Below are 19,792 nucleotides of genomic sequence, written 5' to 3'. Positions count from 1 at the left end.
TGTGTATGTAGATATATATATATATATATATATATATATATATATATATATATATACCTAATTGTAGTATACAGGAAAAAAGCAATGTTTGTTGGGTCCCATCTTCTATCCACTAATTTCTTTTATCATACCTAGCCTCAAATTCATGTAGTTCCAACTTAATCTACATCTTTGATTTCCAATTATTATATTTAGATATGCTTTTACATATCTAAATATAATAATTGGAAATGAGATGAAGTGTCTGAGAAGTATGATGGGGGTTACTAGGCTGGATAGAGTGAGAAATGAGGAGGTGAGGAGGAGAACAGGGGTGGAAAGGGAGTTGGGAGATAGGGTTGATGAAAGAGGATTAGGATGGTTTGGACACATGTAAAGAATGAGTGAAGAAAGACTAGTAAAGGAGGTATGGAAGGCAGATGTGGAGGGAGTGAACATGAGGGGACGTCCTAGGATGAGATGGATGGATGGGGTGAAGGGGGCTTTGGGGAAGAGGGGAATATCTGTTGAGGAAGGACGGAAGAGGACAGAAGACAGAGGTGAATGGAGAATGGTTGTATATGGAAGATGCATGAGGTGGAATGACGGGGGGATGGGGGGTGAGGTAGTATGTGTGAGCAAAATTTGATGCAGCCCGAAGGGATTTCTCCCCGTCCTCTCCTTTATATGGGGGGACAGAGAGGGGGGGTCGCCGATTTACTGAAGCGGCCTTGCTGTGGATGTGCTGTGTCTTGCGACACTGCTTCTGACCCAGGGCAGTGGACAGGGTGCAGGGATGGCCCATCATCTGGGAGGTGCTGAGATGGGAGGGAGGGTGGAGGGGTGTGGAGTGTTTTCAGGGATGGAATGGGTGGGAATGCTTTTATGCCTTTTCCTTTTTGGCTACCTCCCTAGTAAGGGGGAAAAAGCCTTGGTATATGTATGTATGTATATTTAGATATATTTCCAATTATATTTAGATATAAGGAAATGGCAGATAGGGCTGATGAAATAGTATTGGAATGGTTTAGACACACAGAAAGAATGAGTGAAGAAAGATTAGTGAAAGAGGCGTAGAGGGAATGAACTTGAGGGAATGACCAAAGATAAGGTGGATGGATGACATGAGTAAGGAAGGATGAAGGCAGGATATAGGGATGAGTGGAGAGTGGCTGTGTATAGATGATACTGTTATGCAAGGAAGGGAAGGGTGGGAGATGGGGGGGATAGTGTGTGCTTATGTGTGATTTATATTTTGATGCAGCCCAGAGGGATTTTCTCCCTCTAATCTTTTGTTTTGCATGAGGGAGGGGACAGAGAGGAGGATCTTTGATTAAGTGAAGTAGTCTTTATGTGGATGTATAGTGTCTTCCTACATTGCTTCTGACCCAGGGCAGTGGGCAGGATACAGAGATGACCCATCATCCAGGAGGAGTTAAGATGAGAGGGAGGAAAGGGGGTTGGAGAGTAGTGGAATGGGTGGGAGCAGGTACATGCAATTGACTTGACTACCTCCCTTGTAAGTGGGAAAAAGCTCTCGGTATATAGGTAGATATTTACATTTAAACTCTTGTATTGTTTGAGCTAGGGCTATATCACTTCCTAAGCTATCCCAAGTATTTATGCATCTATATGGAAAACTGTATTTCTTAGCATTCTTTAGACATGTGGTCTTTCTTGATTTGCTCCCATGACCTTTTAAAACCCTCCCATCTTTAATCAGATCTCTTCTGTCAATGTAATCTATCCCCATTAGTGACCTGAATACTGCAATCATATCATTTCTCTCTTCAATCTGTCAAAGTTGGCAGATCCAGTGCTATTAGTCTTTCCCCATATAGTTTGTGTGCCAGGATGGTAACCAGTTTGGCTGCTGTCCTTTGTATTCTCTTGATCTTGCTTATATCCTTTACTCCATGTGGGGACTATATTACTGACACATATAGTCAGTCTTGGATGTATCATTGGTTTGATGAGTTTTTTCATCATCTCTTCATCCATATAGTGAAATGCCACTTTGATCTTTGCAGTAGTCCATATGTCTCTACCACAATTCTGCTGATATGTCTGTGAGGTGATAGGTTGTCTTTTATCAACACTCCTAAATCTTTCTCCTCTTTTGCTTTTGTTACAAGTTCACTTCCCAAGGGTTTAAGGATGGCTTTTTGCTGCTATTGTCCATTTTTAGTATTTTGCATTATTTGGTATTAAACTTTATTTCCCATTCTTGGTTCCATGCAAAAATAGTGTCTAGATCTTTCTGCAATAGTATACCATCCTCATTTTTCATTCTTCTGATTTTTGCATTATCTGTAAACATGTTGGCATAGCTTGTACCTTCCATCATGTCATTGACATAGACAAGAAACATTATTGATGCAAGCACAGAAACTTGTGGAATGCTCATTTCTGCTCTCCATCTTTATATCTTATTCTGTAATATTATCCTTGTATTTCTGTCAAATCTTTCATCCATTTTAGTATATCTCTCCTCCAGCATGCTCCCATATCCACATAAGTCGACTGTGAGGTACTTTAGCAGTTGCCTTTTCTAAGTCAAGGTACACACAGTCCACCCATCCCTCACTCTTGCAGTGCATCAATCACTCAAGTAAAAGCTAAAAAGACTCAACACACACACATGACCTTCCAGATGGTATCAAAAGCTTTACTAATGTCTAGTTTTATAACTGTTTTGTGTGAGGGCTTATCTGAATTGATGCCATTGAAAAATGTGTGTGAGATCTATCAGAAGAGTGTGGAGCATAGTGGTTTAAAACCATGTAATTTGGTAAGGGGATATGTGGTGTGACAATTGTAGTATTAGGCATTCTCTGACTTTGGAGGGGTGCAGAGAAGTGTGATACTGGATTGTTGGGCTTTTGTTAGGATTGGGGAATGTGAAGACTTTATCATGCTTACAGATGTTGGGTATGGCATTGTACGAATGACTGTAGTTCCTAGCTACCTCCCATCTCCCTTTTCACCCCTGCTCTCCTCCTCACCTCATTTCTCACTCAATTCAACCTTGTAACCCCTACCATAATTCTCAGATATTTAATTTCAAACACATTTAAAACCTCTTCCTTTCTTATGTTCCATATCTTTGCCCCTACAGTGATGTTGGTACAATCACTCCATACAATCTCTTCTTTGCATCCATTCCCATATGTCTATTTCTTATTATACTTTTTAATCTCCCAAGGCACATACTTGGTTCTCTCAATCTACAATTTACCCCCACCTCCACTCCTCCCTTTCCCACCTCATGCGACCCTAAATACTTAAAACTATCCCATTTCTCCAGCCTCTCTCCTTTAAGACTTCCAAATTGCTGCAATCCTCATCACCTTTCTTTTACCCACATTTACCTTCAACTTTCTCCTTTTGCACACCTTCCCAAACTGTCAGTAACTTCCTCAATCCCCCCCTCTGATCCTGCCACAAGTGCAACATTGTCAGCAAACAATTACTGGTTTACCTCCCACTTTTCTCCATTTTCTTTAACCATCTACAATTCCCTACCCATTACCCTTGCATTTACCCCCCACACCACCTCATCCATGTACATATTGAACAGTCATGGCAACATGACACATCCCTGACACAGTCCCACCTTTGTCTCAAACTACTTCCTCTCCATTTCTAATTCTAACAGGCTCTACTGCTTGTCTTGACTATCCGTAACAGCTTTCCTCCGATCCCATATATCTGCAAAACCTTCCACAGTGCATTCTTGTCTACCCTGTCATAAGCCTTTTCCAAATATATAAAGGCTCTAAAAACATTCTTACTCTCCACTAAAACATTCTCACAAATCTGCCTTACCATAAGAATATGTACACAACCCTTACCTTTTTTAAACCCACACATTTCCTCACCAATTACTCTCTCTCTTCCTCTCCTAATCCCCTCAATTAAAACCATCCCATAATCCTCAACTACAACAAATAAACTGATCTCTCTGAAACTACTGCACTCACATTTGTCCCCTTTTCCTTTGTAAAGTGGAACTATAGAGGCAGTCCTCCAGCACTTTACCCTTTCTTAGACACACAATAAACAACCTCACAAACCAGTCTACCATCACTCTTACCTCCCTTCTTCAGACACTCCACATGACACCCATCTAACTCAGGTGCCTTAACTGCTCTCATCATGTTAATCACTGCTTCCACCTAATCTTTTCTTATTTTTCCTCCATTTTCATCATCCATCACTGTCATTTTCACAGTGCCTCCCACTGAAACCACTGTTCTCTCCCTATCCTTCTCTGTATTTAGCAACTCCCAAAAATACTCTGCCCATTTTCCCCTTACCATTGCTTCCACTATCATCTCTCAATTTACACCTTTTACCTTTTCTTCTTTACTTCATTCGCCTCCTCTTCCTCTCTCAACTTCTTCCATTTGATGATGCCAATGTACGAGTAGGCACCATGAGGCGTGATTGGGTATACAAGGATACCAGCATTGGTGTCATTATTATATTTGTTTTGTAGTTGTAGCTGAGTGACCCTCGTATTCTGTTAATTGGCTTGATCATGTTTTCTATGGTTATTAATATTCAGAGCAAAAGAGAATGAGTAATACAGGTGTAACTTTATATTTCATAATGCAAGTATTGTGATGAATCATCAAATAAATTCTCTTCCAAATTTTTTTTTTACTTTCAAAATATTTTGTCATATTCGTCCCCATTTTACATCTGCCCCCTTTATGCTTCCTTTATTTTATGTTTTGCTTCTCTTCTTTTCTCCTTGTACCTTTCATACCTTTGTCATCCTATTTTGCACCTACTCCATGAATGCTTTTTTCATCTCTTCTACAACTTTCTTTGCTTCATCATCCCACCACTTGCTACCCTTCCTTATATTCCCTCCCATCCTCCATGTTATGCACACTATCTTTGATTACCTTGTTACTCCCTCCTTGAAACCCCCATTCCTCCTCCACTCCTACCTCCATTCTCTCACCTCCATTCTCTCCTTCACCTCCTCTCACATTTCTTTCAGCTTCTTGTACTCCTGCTCCTTTTTCTTCTCATTTAAACAGTTTACTCTAAGCACCTCCTTCTCTTCTTTTTTCTCTTTCTCCATCTACCATTCACTTTCAACTTACCTTCCAAAAACATGGACATCCAAAACTCTTCTTACCCTTCTTGTAGATACACTAAATAGTCCATTAAAACCCTATCAGCCACCCTTCCATCCACCACCCTCTCCTATGTCTTCCATGTATGGTTCCCATGTGGGGACCATACTAATGCATATTCCAATCTTGGACAGATCAAGGTTTTGATGAGTTTTTTAATCATCTCTTCATCTATATAATGAAAAGCCATTTTGATCTGCAACAGTCTGTACATTTCTCCCACAATCCTGCTGATATGTCGGATAATGGGTTATCTTTAATCAACACTCCCAAATCTTTCTCCTTATTTGCTTTGGTCATGGGTTGTCTTCCCAAGGAATAGCTTAAGTATGGTCTTGTGCTACTATTGCTCATTTCCAATACTTTGCATTTTTTGGTCTTAAATTCATGTATAGTTGTTGCACTCACTGTTGTTTTATCCAGTTTGTTCCAGATATCCACCTCTCTGTGTGGATTTTTTTTTTCTTTTCAGGTCTCTTCTATAACTGTCCTTTTTGAGTTTCTTTTCATGCCCCCTTGTATTTCTCTTATCCCAATTTAGTAAGTCCTCTCAAGGACTTCCATGCCTTTCATGATTCTGTAGATAGACTCAGTGAGTGTTATTCCTTTCCTGTATACTGAAGTTGGGTAAATACATACTCATTTATTGTCTGTTATTTTGTTTACTCATGCTATTAACAAAAATATATATATATTTTTTCTTTTGCAGTGTGTTCTATATCTATGGGCGCTAAAAATTTGCTACCCAAACACCTTATTTCTTTTAAGAGGAAACCATGAATGTAGGCACTTAACTGAGTACTTCACATTTAAACAAGAATGTAAGTATGATCATGTTTTTCTACATAATATATGTCTGGTGTTGACTATCCACTATCCCCTTTGCTACATGTTTTATTTTGGCTAGCCACTGACTTATACATTCAAGTTAAGGAACATCAGACTTGCCAAATTTTAAAACTACAAGAACTTTTTTACTTGGGTGACTAGCATTATTGATTTTATTGTGATGTTGATAATATTGGAAATTTTTAATTTTGAAGCACTGTAGCAAAGGTGTCGAACCTTGTCATGAGGGTGATATCCTATGTGTATTTGTGCTTGAGAATATGATTTTTTTTTTTTAATATTGGGATTGTATTTAGGAATACTAACATATCAAATGAAAACTCGCCATTATGGATCATCACCAATAAATCTATTACTCCAGATCTCTCGGGAAACTCATAGCTTGCAGGTATCCAACAATAATCACAATATTAACTCTTAAGTTACTCAAGGAAGAAATATCTTGTTTGGTTATGGCTAGGTGTGGGATACCATGTGAGGGTTACATCTGGGACAATTTATTTCTATGGCTAGGCCTGTTCTGTGTTGGTATTGTGTCAGTGCTGGATGGTGACCTGAACATGGTTGTGCTAATGTGGTTCTTGCTTTTAGAATGAATTTTTCTTTGGGACTAATGTCTTTGGGTGTTTGGTGGAGTAGAGAGTTTAGTGGAAATTCATAGAGAGCTGATTTTGTAATATGAGTGTGGATGTGTTGTGTTGGCAGGTATGTTTGAGTATTATGTTGCTGGTGTAGTTTTTCCTTGGTGCCTTCACCAGGTTGTGCATGTGTGATGTAATTGCACCTGATTTATCTCCTGTTTTAATTATTGATTATTATTTAGTATATATATATATATATATATATATATATATATATATATAGAAGAAAGTTGAAGATAAATGTGGGTAAAAGTAAGGTGATGAGATGTACAAGGGGTAAAATTGGCAGCAGACTGGAAGTGAGCATTAACCCCTTCCATACGGTGCCGCACACGTAGGCGTCATGGGGAGCGAGTGTATTCGCGAGGCTGCCATATCGGCGTCTTGATTATATTTATTGTAGTCGCCCCTCCATAATGACATTCTTTCTAATTCTTTTGTAATCGCATTTTCTATGGTTATCAAAATTCACGGGTGAAGAGAGAACGATCGATATAAGCGGTGACTATATTTTATGATGCGAGTATTATTACGACACGTCGTACGGCTGGCATTGGTTGCTGCCACCGAGATCTAAGTCCATGACGCCTACGTGTGCGGCACCGTATGGAAGGGGTTAAGGGAGAGTAACTGGAGGAAGTGGACAGTTTTAGATACTTGGGTGTTAATGTGGCAGGAAAGGGTGGAGTGGAGGTGGAGGTAGAATGTAGATTGAGAGAAGCGAGTAAATGCCTCGGTGGTTTAAAAAGTGTAATGAGGAATAGACATTTGGGAATGAATGCTAAGAGGAGACTATATTTACCTAGTTGTATTTACCTAGTTGTATTTTGCGGGAAGGGGAGCTATGCTCGTGTTGTCCCGCCTTTGTATCTTGCAGTGTCTAGTTTGTTTTTAAACTCATGAATGGTTTTTGCGCATACTATTTCATTGACCAGTTTGTTCCAAGTGTCCAAAACTCTATGAGGAAAACTGTTTTTCTTCAGTTCTCTTCTATAGCTATGTTTTTTTATTTTCTTTCCATGTGGAACATAAGAGAAGAAGAGAGAAGGAGTTTGAATGTGTTTGAGATGAGGTGTCTGAGTAGTATGATAGGGGTTACTAGGCTGGATAGAGTGAGGAATGAGGAGGTTAAGAGGAGAACAGGGGTGGTAAGGGAGTTGTGAGATAGGGTGGATGAAATATTATTGGGATGGTTTGGACACATGGAAAAAATTAGTGAAGAAAGACTAGTAAAAGAGGTATGGAAGGCAGATGTGGAGGGACTGAACATGAGGGGACAACCTAGGATGAGATGGATGGATGGGGTGAAAGGGGCCTTGGGGAAGAGGGGAATGTCTGTTGAGGAATAACAGGAGAGGACAGAAGACGGGTGAATGGAGAATGGTTGTATATGGATGATGTGATTGCATGAGGTGGAATGGGTGGGAGGATGGGGGGTGAGTTAGTGTGTGTGAGAAAAATTTGATGCAGTCCGAAGGGATTTCTCCCCGTCTTCTCTCTTTCTGCATGAGGGGACAGAGAGGGTGGTCGCCGATTTAATGAAGTGGCCTTGCTGTGGATGTGCTGTGTCTTGCGACACTACCTCTGACCCAGGGCAGTGGACAAGATGCAGGGATGACCCGTCATCCAGGAGGTGCCAAGATAAGGTGGAGGGTTGAGAGGAATGGAGTGGATTAGGGATGGAGTGGGTGGGAATGGTTTTTATGCCTTTTTCTTTTTGGCTAACTCCCTTGTAAGGGGGAAAAAGTCTTTGGTATATATATATATATATATATATATATATATATATATATATATATATACACACACACACATACATACACTAAAGGCTTTTTCCCTCTTACACAGGAGGTAGCCAAAAAAACAAAGGCATACCACTCCCACACATTTTATCCCCAACATACTCCATTCCCCTCTACTCTCTTCCCTCCCTCTTACCTTGGCACCTCCTGGATGATGGGTCATCCCTGCATCTTGTCCACTGCTCTGGGTCAGAAGCAGTGTTGCAAGACACAGTACTTCCACAGCAAGGCCGCTTCATTAAATTGGTGACCCCCCCCCTCTCCATCCCCCCATGCAGAAAAGGAGAAGACGGGGAGAAATCCCTTCAGGCTGTGTCAGTTTATTTCTCATAATACTCCCTCACCCCCTCATCCCCCACCCACTCCCCTTCATGCATCACAGCTTATCCATACACAACCATTCTCCATTCACCCCTATCTTCTGTCTTCTTCCATCCTTCCTCAACAGACATTCCCCTCTTTCCCAATGCCCCTTTTACCCCATCCATCCATCTTATCCTAGAATGCTCCCTCATGTTCACTCCCTCCACATCTGCCTTCTACACCTTTTTTACTAGTCTTTCTTCACTCATTCTTTCCATGTGTCCAAACCATCCTAATACTCTTTCATCAACCCTATCTCCCAACTCCCTTTCCACCCCGACTCTCTTCCTCACTTCATTTCTCACACTATCCAGCCTAGTAACTCCTACCATACTTCTCAGACACCTCATCTCAAACACATTCAAACTCCTCTCTTCCTCCTTATGTTTGCACACACTGTTTCTTAATCTAATTTGTTCCAAGTATCTATCACTCTGTGTGGTAAGCTGGTTTTTTTTTTCAGATCTTTTCTGTAATTATCTTTTTTTAGTTTCTTTTTGTGTTCTTTCGTTTTTCCAGTATCCCATTTCAATAAGTCATTCTTATCTAAGATTTCCATTCCTTTCATTATTCTATACATAGATAGTAAGTCTCCTCTTTCCCTTCTTTGTTCCAGAGTTGGTAATTCTAATTTGGACCGTCTTTGCTCATATGTCATTTCGGAAAGAGTTGGTGCTAGTTTTGTTGTTGCTCTTTGTATTCTTTCTAATTTCTTTATATTCTTTTTGGTACTGGGTGTCCATAGTGTTGCTGCGTACTCAAGTTTTGGTCTTGTTATTGTAGTTAGATTTTTTTTATAATTTCCTTGTCCAGATAAGCAAATGCCACTTTTATTGACCTTAATAAATTACAGGTTACTCCGACTATTTTATTAATATGCTTATCTGGTGTCATGTCCTTGCTGATTATCACTCCAAGATCAATTGAAGTAATAGGTGGAATACAGGGAATATTATTGGAATGGATGAAAGACTTTTTGAAAGGAAGAAAAATGAGAGTGGTACTTAGAGAAAAGAACTCAAATTGGGTAAACATGTTAAGTGGAGCCCCACAAGGCTCTGTGTTGGCTCCGATAATGTTTGCTGTTTATATAAACAACATGAATGCAGGAATTGAATGTTATATAAACTTTTTTGCAGATGATGCAAAACTATTGAAGAGAGTAAAGAAGATTGCAAATCTTTTAAGAAAACCTGGACAAAGTCTGGAAATGGAGTAAAAAGAAAGTGAATTTTAACAGTAAAAAATGTAGTGTAATGGAATTTGGAAAAAATAAAAGAATATCTGGTCAGTACAAAATTGGAACAAAGGAAGTTACAAAAGTAAACTCGGAGACCTAGGAGTAATTATCTCAAAAGACATGACACCAGACAAACATGTAAACAAAATAGTTGGAGAAACCTATAGACATTTCAAGTCTGTTTTTACAATTGAGAGCTCACAAATTTGGGAAGATAAACAATGAGAAAGATCCCCTAAAATGAAAGAAATAACTTTAACACAGAAAGAAATAAGAGACCAAATAAAAAACCTAGATGTTATGAAATTGCATGGACCAGATGGAATTGCAAATTGGATACTGAAAGAGTGTATAGATGAACTGACAGACAAATTATACAAGATAATAGACTTTTCACTCAAAAAAAGAAAGGTACTGCAAGATTGGAAAGATGCAAACATAGTACCAATATATAAAGGAGGAAACAAAGAAGATCCTACAAACTTCTGACCAGTATCCCTTACAAGCATACATACATATACCAAGGCTTTTTCCCCCTTACAAGGGAGGTAGCCAAAAAGGGAAAGGCATAAATTCATTTCCACCCATTCCATCCCTGAATACACTCCACACCCCTCCACCCTCCCTCTTATCTGAGCACCTCCTGGATGACGGGTCATCCCTGCACCTTGTCCACTGCCCTGGGTCAGAAGCAGTGTCGCAAGACACAGCACATCCACAGCAAGGCCGCTTCACTAAATCGGCGACCCCCCCTCTCCGTCCCTCCATTGCATAAAAGGAGAGGACGGGGAGAAATCCCTTAGGGCTGCATCAACTTTTGCTCATACATACTACCTCACCCCCCACCCCCTGCCCATTCCACCTCATGCAATCACATCATCCATATACAACCATTCTCCATTCACCCCTGTCTTCTGTCCTCTCCCGTCCTTCCTCAACAGACATTCCCCTCTTCCCCAAAGCCCCCTTCACCCCATCCATCCATCTCATCCTAGGACGTCCCCTCATGTTCACTCCCTCCACATCTGCCTTCCATACCTCCTTTACTAGTCTTTCTTCACTCATTCTTTCCATGTGTCCAAACCATCCTAATACTCTTTCATCAACCCTATCTCCCAGCTCCTTTTCCACCCCTGTTCTCCTCCTCACCTCATTTCTCACTCTATCTAGCCTAGTAACCCCCATCATACTTCTCAGACATTTCATCTCAAACACATTGAAACTCCTCTCTTCTTCTCTTATGTTCCATGTTTCTGCCCCATACAGTGCTGTTGGCACAATCACTCCTTCATACAGTCTCCTCTTAGCATCCATTCCCAAATGTCTATTCCTCATTACACTCTTTAATCCACCAAGGCATTTACTCGCTTCTCTCAATCTACATTCTACCTCCACCTTCACTCCACCTTTTCCTGCCACATTTGTACCCAAGTATCTAAAACTATCCACTTCCTCCAGTCGCTCTCCCTTAATGCTCACTTCCAGTCTACTGCCACTTTCACCCCTTGTACATCTCATCACCTTACTTTTACCCACATTTATCTTTTGCTTTCTTCTATCACATACTCTCCCAAACTCTGCCACCAACTTCCTCAATCCCTCCTCCGATCCTGCCACAAGCGCAGTGTCGTCCGCAAACAACAGCTGGCTCACCTCCCACTTTTCTCCGTTTTCTTTAACCATCTCCAATCCCTTGCCCACTACCCTTGCATTTACCTCTCTCACCACCCCATCCATGTATAAGTTGAACAGCCAGAGCGACATAATGCATCCTTGACGAAGTCCCACCTTTACCTCGAACCACTCACACTCTCCATTTCCAATCCTGACACAAGCTCTACTACTCTCATAAAAACTCTTGACAGCTCCCAGAAGGTTTCCTCCTATCCCGTATATCTGCATAACCTCTCACAGTGCCTTTCTGTCTACCCTATCATAAGCCTTTTCCAGATCCATAAAAGCCCAAAAAACATCCTTCCCCTTTCCTATAGCTTTCTCACATATCTGTCTTACCACAAAGCACAATAGAAAAAATGTGCGAAAAGGTTATCAGAAACAAATGGATCAAGCAGTTGGAAGATAATAAAATATTAAACCCTAAACAATTTAGCTTTAGAAGTGGAAGATTGTGTACCACAAACTTAATATGTTTTTACTGGAGTTTAATTGAGATAATACAAGAAAGAGATGGCTGGGCAGATTGCGCCTTCTTGGACTTGCAGAAGGCTTTTGACAAAGTACCATGTAAAAAGTTGATAAGAAAAATTAAAATAATAGGAATACAAGGTAAGCTACTGGAATGATGAAGGATTTCTTAAGTGGGAGAAAAATGAGAATGGTACTTCAAAGAAAAATTCGAACTGGGAAGATGTGATAAGTGGCATTCTGCAAGGCTCTGTATTGGCTCCTTTAATGTTTGCCATATATATAAATGATATGGATGAGGGAGTGAAGTGTTAAATGAACTTCTTTGCTGATGATGCCTAATTACTCAAGAGAGTAAGCACAGAAGATTGCAGATCACTACAAGAAGACCTGGACAAAATATGGGAATAGAGTCAGAAGTGTGAGGTGAACTTTAACATTAAGAAATGTATAATGTAATTTGGAAAATGCAAAAATAGAATATTGGGTCAATATAAAATTGGTACCAAGGAAGTCAAAAAAGTCGACTTGGAAAGGGACCTGGGAATGATTATCTGAAGTGACTTGACACCTGATAAACATGTCAATGAATTAGTTGGAGAGACTTTTAACTTATTAAGATCAGTGAAAGTGGTCTTCGACTACATGGATGAAGAAATGGTAAAGAAAATAGTGGTTGCACTGGTAAGACCTAAATTAGAGTATGCTGCAACACTGGGCACCTTGCACAAAAAAAAAAGAAAATTAGAAATCTTTCAAAGAGCAGCAACACTTGGCACCTACACTTCTCAAATTTGACATATGAACAAAGACTGGATAAATTACATCTATCAACACTGGAACAGAGAAGAGAAAGAGGTGATTTGTTGACCATTTACAGAATTATGAAAGGGATGGAAATTCTTAATAGAGACAACTTACTAAAATGGGACAGATGATTTGCTAAACAAATTCAGCAGGAAAACTCTAGGTTATTTGGTGGTGTGTCTCTTTGCACAGTGCAATGCTGCTTGCATGAAGACATCGGCATGCAGCATTTTAAGGGGAGAAGGAAGCCCCTCCTTACTAAGTACAGAAGCATAAGTGAGTGAATTTGGCAAAGAGATATGGTGAATGGAGTATTGACCAGTGGAGGAAGGTAGTTTGGAGTTATGAAAGTACCTTCACTGTGACCAGCAACTGACTTGGTTATGTGTACCGCCGGCCTGGCAGTTATCCTCTTCAGTGACAGTACATCACCCCTGCTGTGAAGCATCCTGACTTGCTAATGGTATGGGGTTTACATACTATGGTATGTGGCACCTTGCAGTGCTGCCTGAAAATGAGAAAATGAATCTGAACAATTACCTAGAGTTGTTGTGTGACTACCTTCCCATCTTGTTTGGTAAATACAAGGCTGATTTTTTTTTTTTATGAGGACAGTGCCCCCTGCCACACAGCTAAAAGTGTAACAAAGTGGTTGAAAAATTGTGAAGTAAAGTACTTTGAAGAGTGGCCTGGCAACTCTCCAGACCTCCTAAAGTTGGAGCCAGCACTGTGCACTATCTGGGCAGAGTTCTTGGTGGAAAAGCTTAACAATCTTACAGATATTGTCCTTGGAAGACTGAAGGAAGTCTTCAAATGGAAGGGAAATGTCACCAAGTACCAAAGGAGGAATAAATGTTCAATAATAAGTTTAGTTGTGCCATTTTTCTGACATCAATAAAACAATTTCCTTGTTGCTTTTTTGGGGAGGGTGTGGAGTCGATACTTATGCCATATTATATATTTGAGGACCCACTGATGAGTTTGGCCTAGGGCCCACAAGTATGTATTTACCTAGTTGTATTTACCTAGTTGTATTTTGCGGGAAGGGGAGCTATGCTCGTGATGTCCCGCCTTTGTATCTCGCAGTGTCTAGTTTGTTTTTAAACTCATGAATGGTTTTTGCGCATACTATTTCATTGTCCAGTTTGTTCCAAGTGTCCAAAACTCTGAGGAAAACTGTTTTTCTTCAGTTCTCTTCTATAGCTATGTTTTTTTATTTTCTTTCCATGTCCTCTTGTGTTTCTTTCCATGTCCTCTTGTGTTTCTTTTGTCCCAGTTAAGTAAGTTCTCTCTATCGAGTACCTCTGTGCCTCTCATGATTCTGTAGATGGTCAATAGGTCACCTCTCTCTCTTCTTTGCTCCAGTGTCGGTAACTCCAGTTTAGCCAATCTCTCCTCGTATGATAGGTTTGCAAGTGCAGGTGCCATTTTTGTAGCTGCTCTTTGGATTCTTTCTATTTTCTTTATATTCTTTTTGGTACTGGGGGACCACAATGTCGCCGCATACTCTAATCTAGGCCTTATCAATGTAACCAATATTTTTTTTATCATGTCTTCGTCCAAGTATGTAAACGCCACTTTTATTGGTCTTAGCAAGTTGTAAGTCTCCCCGACAATTTTGTTAATCTGTATATTATAGGACAAGTCGTTCGTGATAATTACTCCCAAATCTTTTTCGGATCCTACTTTCTTTACTTCTTTGGTTCCAATTGTATATTTTCCTGATATTCTGTCTTTGCTTTTTCCAAACTCCATTATGCTACACTTCTTAGTATTAAAGTCCACTTCCCATTTCTGACTCCAGTTCCATACCCTATTTAGGTCTTCTTGCAGTGCTTCACAGTCCTCATCAGTTTCTATTTTCCTTAGCAGTTTGGCGTCATCAGCAAAGAAGCTCATGTAGCAGTTCACGTCCTCGTCCATGTCATTCATATAGATAGCAAACATTATTGGTGCCAGCACAGATCCTTGCGGTACTCCACTGATCACCTCTTTCCAATCTGAATATTTTTCTCTGAGCACTACTCTCATCTTTCTACCAGTCAGAAAGTCCTCTATCCATTTTAGTAGGTTTCCTTGTATTCCTCCTATGTGTTCCAGTTTTTTTAGTAGTTTTCTGTGTGGTACTTTGTCAAAAGGCTTTTTGCAAGTCTAGGAATGCACAATCAGCCCATCCATTTCTTTCTTGCACTATGTCTATTAGTCTTGAGTAAAAGCATATTAAGTTTGTGGAGCATGATCTTCCTTGTCTGAATCCGAATTGTCTTGGGTTTAATATGTCATTGTCTTCCAGATGTTTTACCCATCTATTCTTGATTATTTTCTCACAAATTTTGGCTATGGTGCTTGTTAGTGATACTGGCCTATAGTTGGTGGGTTCTTCCTTGTTTCCTCCTTTGTATATTGGTACAATGTTAGCGTTTTTCCAGTCCTCGGGTATCTTTCCTTCTTTGAGTGAGCTGTTTATTAAGATGTGTATTTTGTCTGTTAGTTCTTCTTTGCACTCCTTTAGAATCCAATTTGCAATACCATCCGGGCCATGTGATTTTCTGACATCCAGCCTTGATAGATGTTCTGATATTTCCTTTAGTGATGCTGTAAACTCATTCATGAGGGGAGATTTCTTGTTTTTATCTATGTCACAATTTTGTATTTTCTCTCTGGTGAAAACAGATTTAAAGTGATTGTTCATGACTTCGGCCATCTCTAAATCTTCTGTGTATTCTATGTTTCCTTGGCATAGTTTCACCATTTCCTGTTTGTTTTTAAGTTTACCATTCACATACCGATAGAATAGTTTGGGTTGATCTTTGCATTTGTCTATAATATCCTTCTCATGGTTCCTTTTTTCCTCTCTTCTCACATTAACATACTCATTTCTACAGTTAACATAAATTTGCCATTTGCTTTGTTTTTTGTCTTTTCTCCACTTTTTCCAAGCTTTGTCCCTTCTGTCTTTTGCCTCACTACATCTTTTGTTGAACCAACATTTAATGTACTCTCTCTCTTGCTTTTGTCTTGGTACATGCCTATTTACACCTTCATTGTAGTTTTCCATCAATATATTCCATTTCTCTTCCACTGTTGTCTCTTCCCTGTAAAATTTTTCCCAGTTTGCATTCCGGAAGAATGTCTTTAGTTTTGTAAAGTCTGTTTTGTTGTACATCTGTCTTCCTTTCCTATGCTTTTCGTTCCTCTCTATGTCTATTTCTTCCTTTAGTATAGTTTCGATGAGTACATGGTCACTCTTTCCAATTGGTGTCTCGTACTGGACTTTATGCACTATTTCAGGTTCTGTTGTAAATATTAGATCTAGTTTCGATGGCTCTTCATTATTTCTGTACCTTGTGTTTTCACTGACCCATTGGGTCATTGTGTACTCCATGGTCATATCTAGCAGTACATTGCCCCACGAGTCATCATCTCCTTGCACTGTCATGCTGTCCCAACAAATTTCTTTGCAATTGAAGTCCCCCATAATTACCAGATTACCCTTACCCATTAGTATCTCATTTAGTGATTTTCTTGTATCATCTAGCATTTTTGTATGTTCGTTTTCTTTCCAAGCGCTTGTTTTTGGAGGCACATAAGTCACCACAAACTTTCTACTTTTCATATTCTTGCCTTCGACTTTTATCATGATCAATTCAACATTACCTTTGCCCTCTGCAATTTTTGTCACCTTTAGGTCTTTCTTGGCCAAGAACATGATTCCCCCTCCCTGTTTCTTGTCCCTGTAAATCCATCTCTGTGTATAGATATGTAAATATATATATATATATATATAATTATTGTGTGATAGGTTTTGAGTCTTTCCATATTCCAGGTAAGATCAAGTACAGTGAGCGGGTCTATGATGCCTGCATGGAAGCCTTTGACTGCCTACCATTGGCTGCTTTGATGAACCACCAGTTTCTCTGTGTCCATGGAGGGCTCTCTCCTGAACTTCACACACTTGACGACATAAGGAAGGTATGTCCTTACAGTTAATGCAGGTGTTCATTATTATTAAAGATGCTGTAACCATGAAAAGCATCCTAATATAGAAAAAGTAGCCTTTTCCACTTGTAACCTGATAGAAGATAGGTTTATCTGTATGCAGTCTCTCAAGCAGGAGAATGTATGTGTTTTTGTATTATGTTTTTACCTTATTGTAATATTCATGAAAGTAGCTCGTGTGTATACCATCAGACCTTGCTCAATAGGACTTCACTGTGCAGGAAATTTCACATCTACACATTCATATAACAGTGGCTTTTTCCACCTTACAAGGGAGGTGGCTCAAAACAAAGGCATAAATCCACTCCCACCCATTTCATCCTCATATACTCCAATCCTTTTTTTTTTTTTTTTTTTTTTTTTTTTTTTTTTTTGGGGGGGGGGGGGGGGGCCCCTCCTGGATGACGGGTTATCCCTGCATCTCGCCCACTGCTCTAGGTCAGAAGCAATGTAGTAAGAGCACAGCACATGCACAGCAAAGCTGCTTCATTCGGTGGGAAAATGAAATTATGGACTTAAGGAAAGATATCATAGGATTAATAGACTGCTTAGCACAGGCGAATCATGAAATTTCTGACCTAAGAAAAACCAACTTGGATCTTACAAACGAGATTAAAGAAATGAAAAGGGATTTAAATGAGTTGAAGAATGATAACGAAAAGAAGAAAACTAATGATAATAACAACAGCAAAAATTTAAAGATGGAGGTGAACAACAAATTACAAGAATTTACACAAAAGATCGAAGAGAACCTAGGTGAGGAAAGTATTCAGAAAATAAAGAAGTGGAGGGAAAACATCGAAAACAATGAAATTGCTTTTAAAGAAAGTCGAGCAGCAAATGCAGGATAATGCAAAAGACACAATTATCCAAGTGATCAACAAAAAAGCTAACTGGGTCAGGGATACAGTAGATAGGAAAAAATGTATTGTGGTATATGGAATAAAAAAAAAACGGGGATTGGTGAGGTACATGAGAGAAAAAGAAGATAAAGAGACTGCAGTAGAAATCCTAAATGAAATTCAGGGGGGAGATAGAGATGCAAGCACAGACCTGGAAGAGACATATAGAATCGGTCGCTATTCTAAGGATAGAAATCGACCTCTAAAGATAAAATTAAGGTCACAGATGGTAGTAGAAGACATATTTGAAAAAGTAGGCAACTTGGCAAAGAGTGAAAAATACAATAAGATATGGATAAAAAGAGAAATGAGTACTGAGGAATTAGAAAAAGAAAAATCACTAAGAGAAGAAGCAAAGGAAAAAACTTGATGAGAACGGAGACAGAATGCAAAGAATTCCATTGGAGAATAATCGACATGAGATTGAGACAATGGCACATCAAAACGAAAAAACCAAGGACAGAAAAAATAATGGAGAAGGAAGAAAACTAAAAGTGGCCTATACTAACATTGACGGATTAATTTCAGGTCTGAACGAACTCAATGATTATCTGTTAGAAGAAAGACCAGACATAATGGGAATTGTAGAGACTAAACTAAGAGGTGAAATACCATCCATCGGACAAGGCCTATACAATTACTGGATAAAAAACAGGGATAAGAAACGGGGAGGGGGAATCATGTTCTTGGCCAAGAAAGACCTAAAGGTGACAAAAATTGCAGAGGGCAAAGGTAATGTTGAACTGATCATGATAAAAGTCGAAGGCAAGGATATGAAAAGTAGAAAGTTTGTGGTGACCTATGTGCCCCCAAAAACGAATGCTTGGAAAGAGAACGAACAAACAAAAATGCTAGAAGATACAAGAAAATCACTATATGAGATACTAATGGGTAAGGGTAACCTGATAATTATGGGGGACTTCAATTGCAAAGAAATTTGTTGGGACAACATGACAGTGCGAGGAGATGACTTGTGGGGCAATGTACTGCTAGACATGACCATGGAGTACACAATGACCCAATGGGTCAGTGAAAACACAAGGTACAGAAACAATGAAGAGCCATCAAATCTAGATTTAATATTTACAACAGAACCTGAAATAGTGGACAAAGTCCAGTACAAGACACCAATTGGAAAGAGTGACCATGTACTCATCAAAACTGTACTAAAGGAAGAAATAGACATGGAGAGGAAGGACAACCTTAGGAAAGGAAGATTGATGTACAACAAAACAGACTTTGGAAAACTAAAGACATTCTTCCGGAATGCAAACTGGGAAAAATTCTATACGGAAGAGACAACAGTGGAAGAGAAATGGAATATATTGATGGATAATTACAATGAAGGGGTAAACAGGCATGTACCAAGACAAAAGCAAGAGAGAGAGTACATTAAATGTTGGTTCAACAAAAGATGCAGTGAGGCAAAAGACAGAAGGGACAAAGCTTGGAAAAAGTGGAGAAAAGACAAAACAAAGCAAATGGCAAATTTATATAAACTATAGAAATGAGTATGTTAATGTGAGAAGAGAGGAAAAAAGGAACCATGAGAAGGATATTATAGATAAATGCAAAGATCAACCCAAGCTATTCTATCGGTATGTGAATGGTAAACTTATAACCAAACAGGAAATGGTGAAACTACGCCAAGGAGATGTAGAATACACAGAAGAATTAGAGATGCCCGAAGTCATGAACAACCACTTTAAATCTGTCTTCACCAGAGAGAAAATACAAAATTGGGACGTAGATAATAACAAGCAATCTCCCCACATGAGTGAGTTCACAATATCACAAAAAGAAATATCAGAACATCTATCAAAACTGAACGTCAGAAAATCACATGGCCCAGATGGTATTGCAAATTGGATTCTAAAGGAGTGCAAAGAAGAACTAACAGACAAAATACACA

At 39.4% G+C, this 19,792-nt stretch overlaps 1 protein-coding gene across 1 annotated transcript in view; it reads left to right on the top strand.

Annotated features, from left to right (window-relative positions):
• Window positions 1-19,792, top strand: part of LOC143038780 (serine/threonine-protein phosphatase 2B catalytic subunit 2-like) — a 172,453-nt gene that overhangs the window by 805 nt on the left and 151,856 nt on the right. Inside the window, exons 3-4 of the mRNA XM_076208318.1 lie at window positions 5,842-5,953; window positions 16,806-16,951. Of these exons, the coding sequence (XP_076064433.1) occupies window positions 5,842-5,953; window positions 16,806-16,951 (258 nt within the window). The remainder of the gene's footprint in view (window positions 1-5,841; window positions 5,954-16,805; window positions 16,952-19,792) is intronic.

The sequence above is a fragment of the Oratosquilla oratoria genome, chromosome 25, assembly GCF_046742065.1.
Source record: "Oratosquilla oratoria isolate Oo_2021 chromosome 25, ASM4674206v1, whole genome shotgun sequence".
Classification (NCBI taxonomy): Eukaryota; Metazoa; Arthropoda; class Malacostraca; order Stomatopoda; family Squillidae; genus Oratosquilla; species Oratosquilla oratoria.
This window is presented reverse-complemented; position numbering and strand designations above follow the sequence as displayed.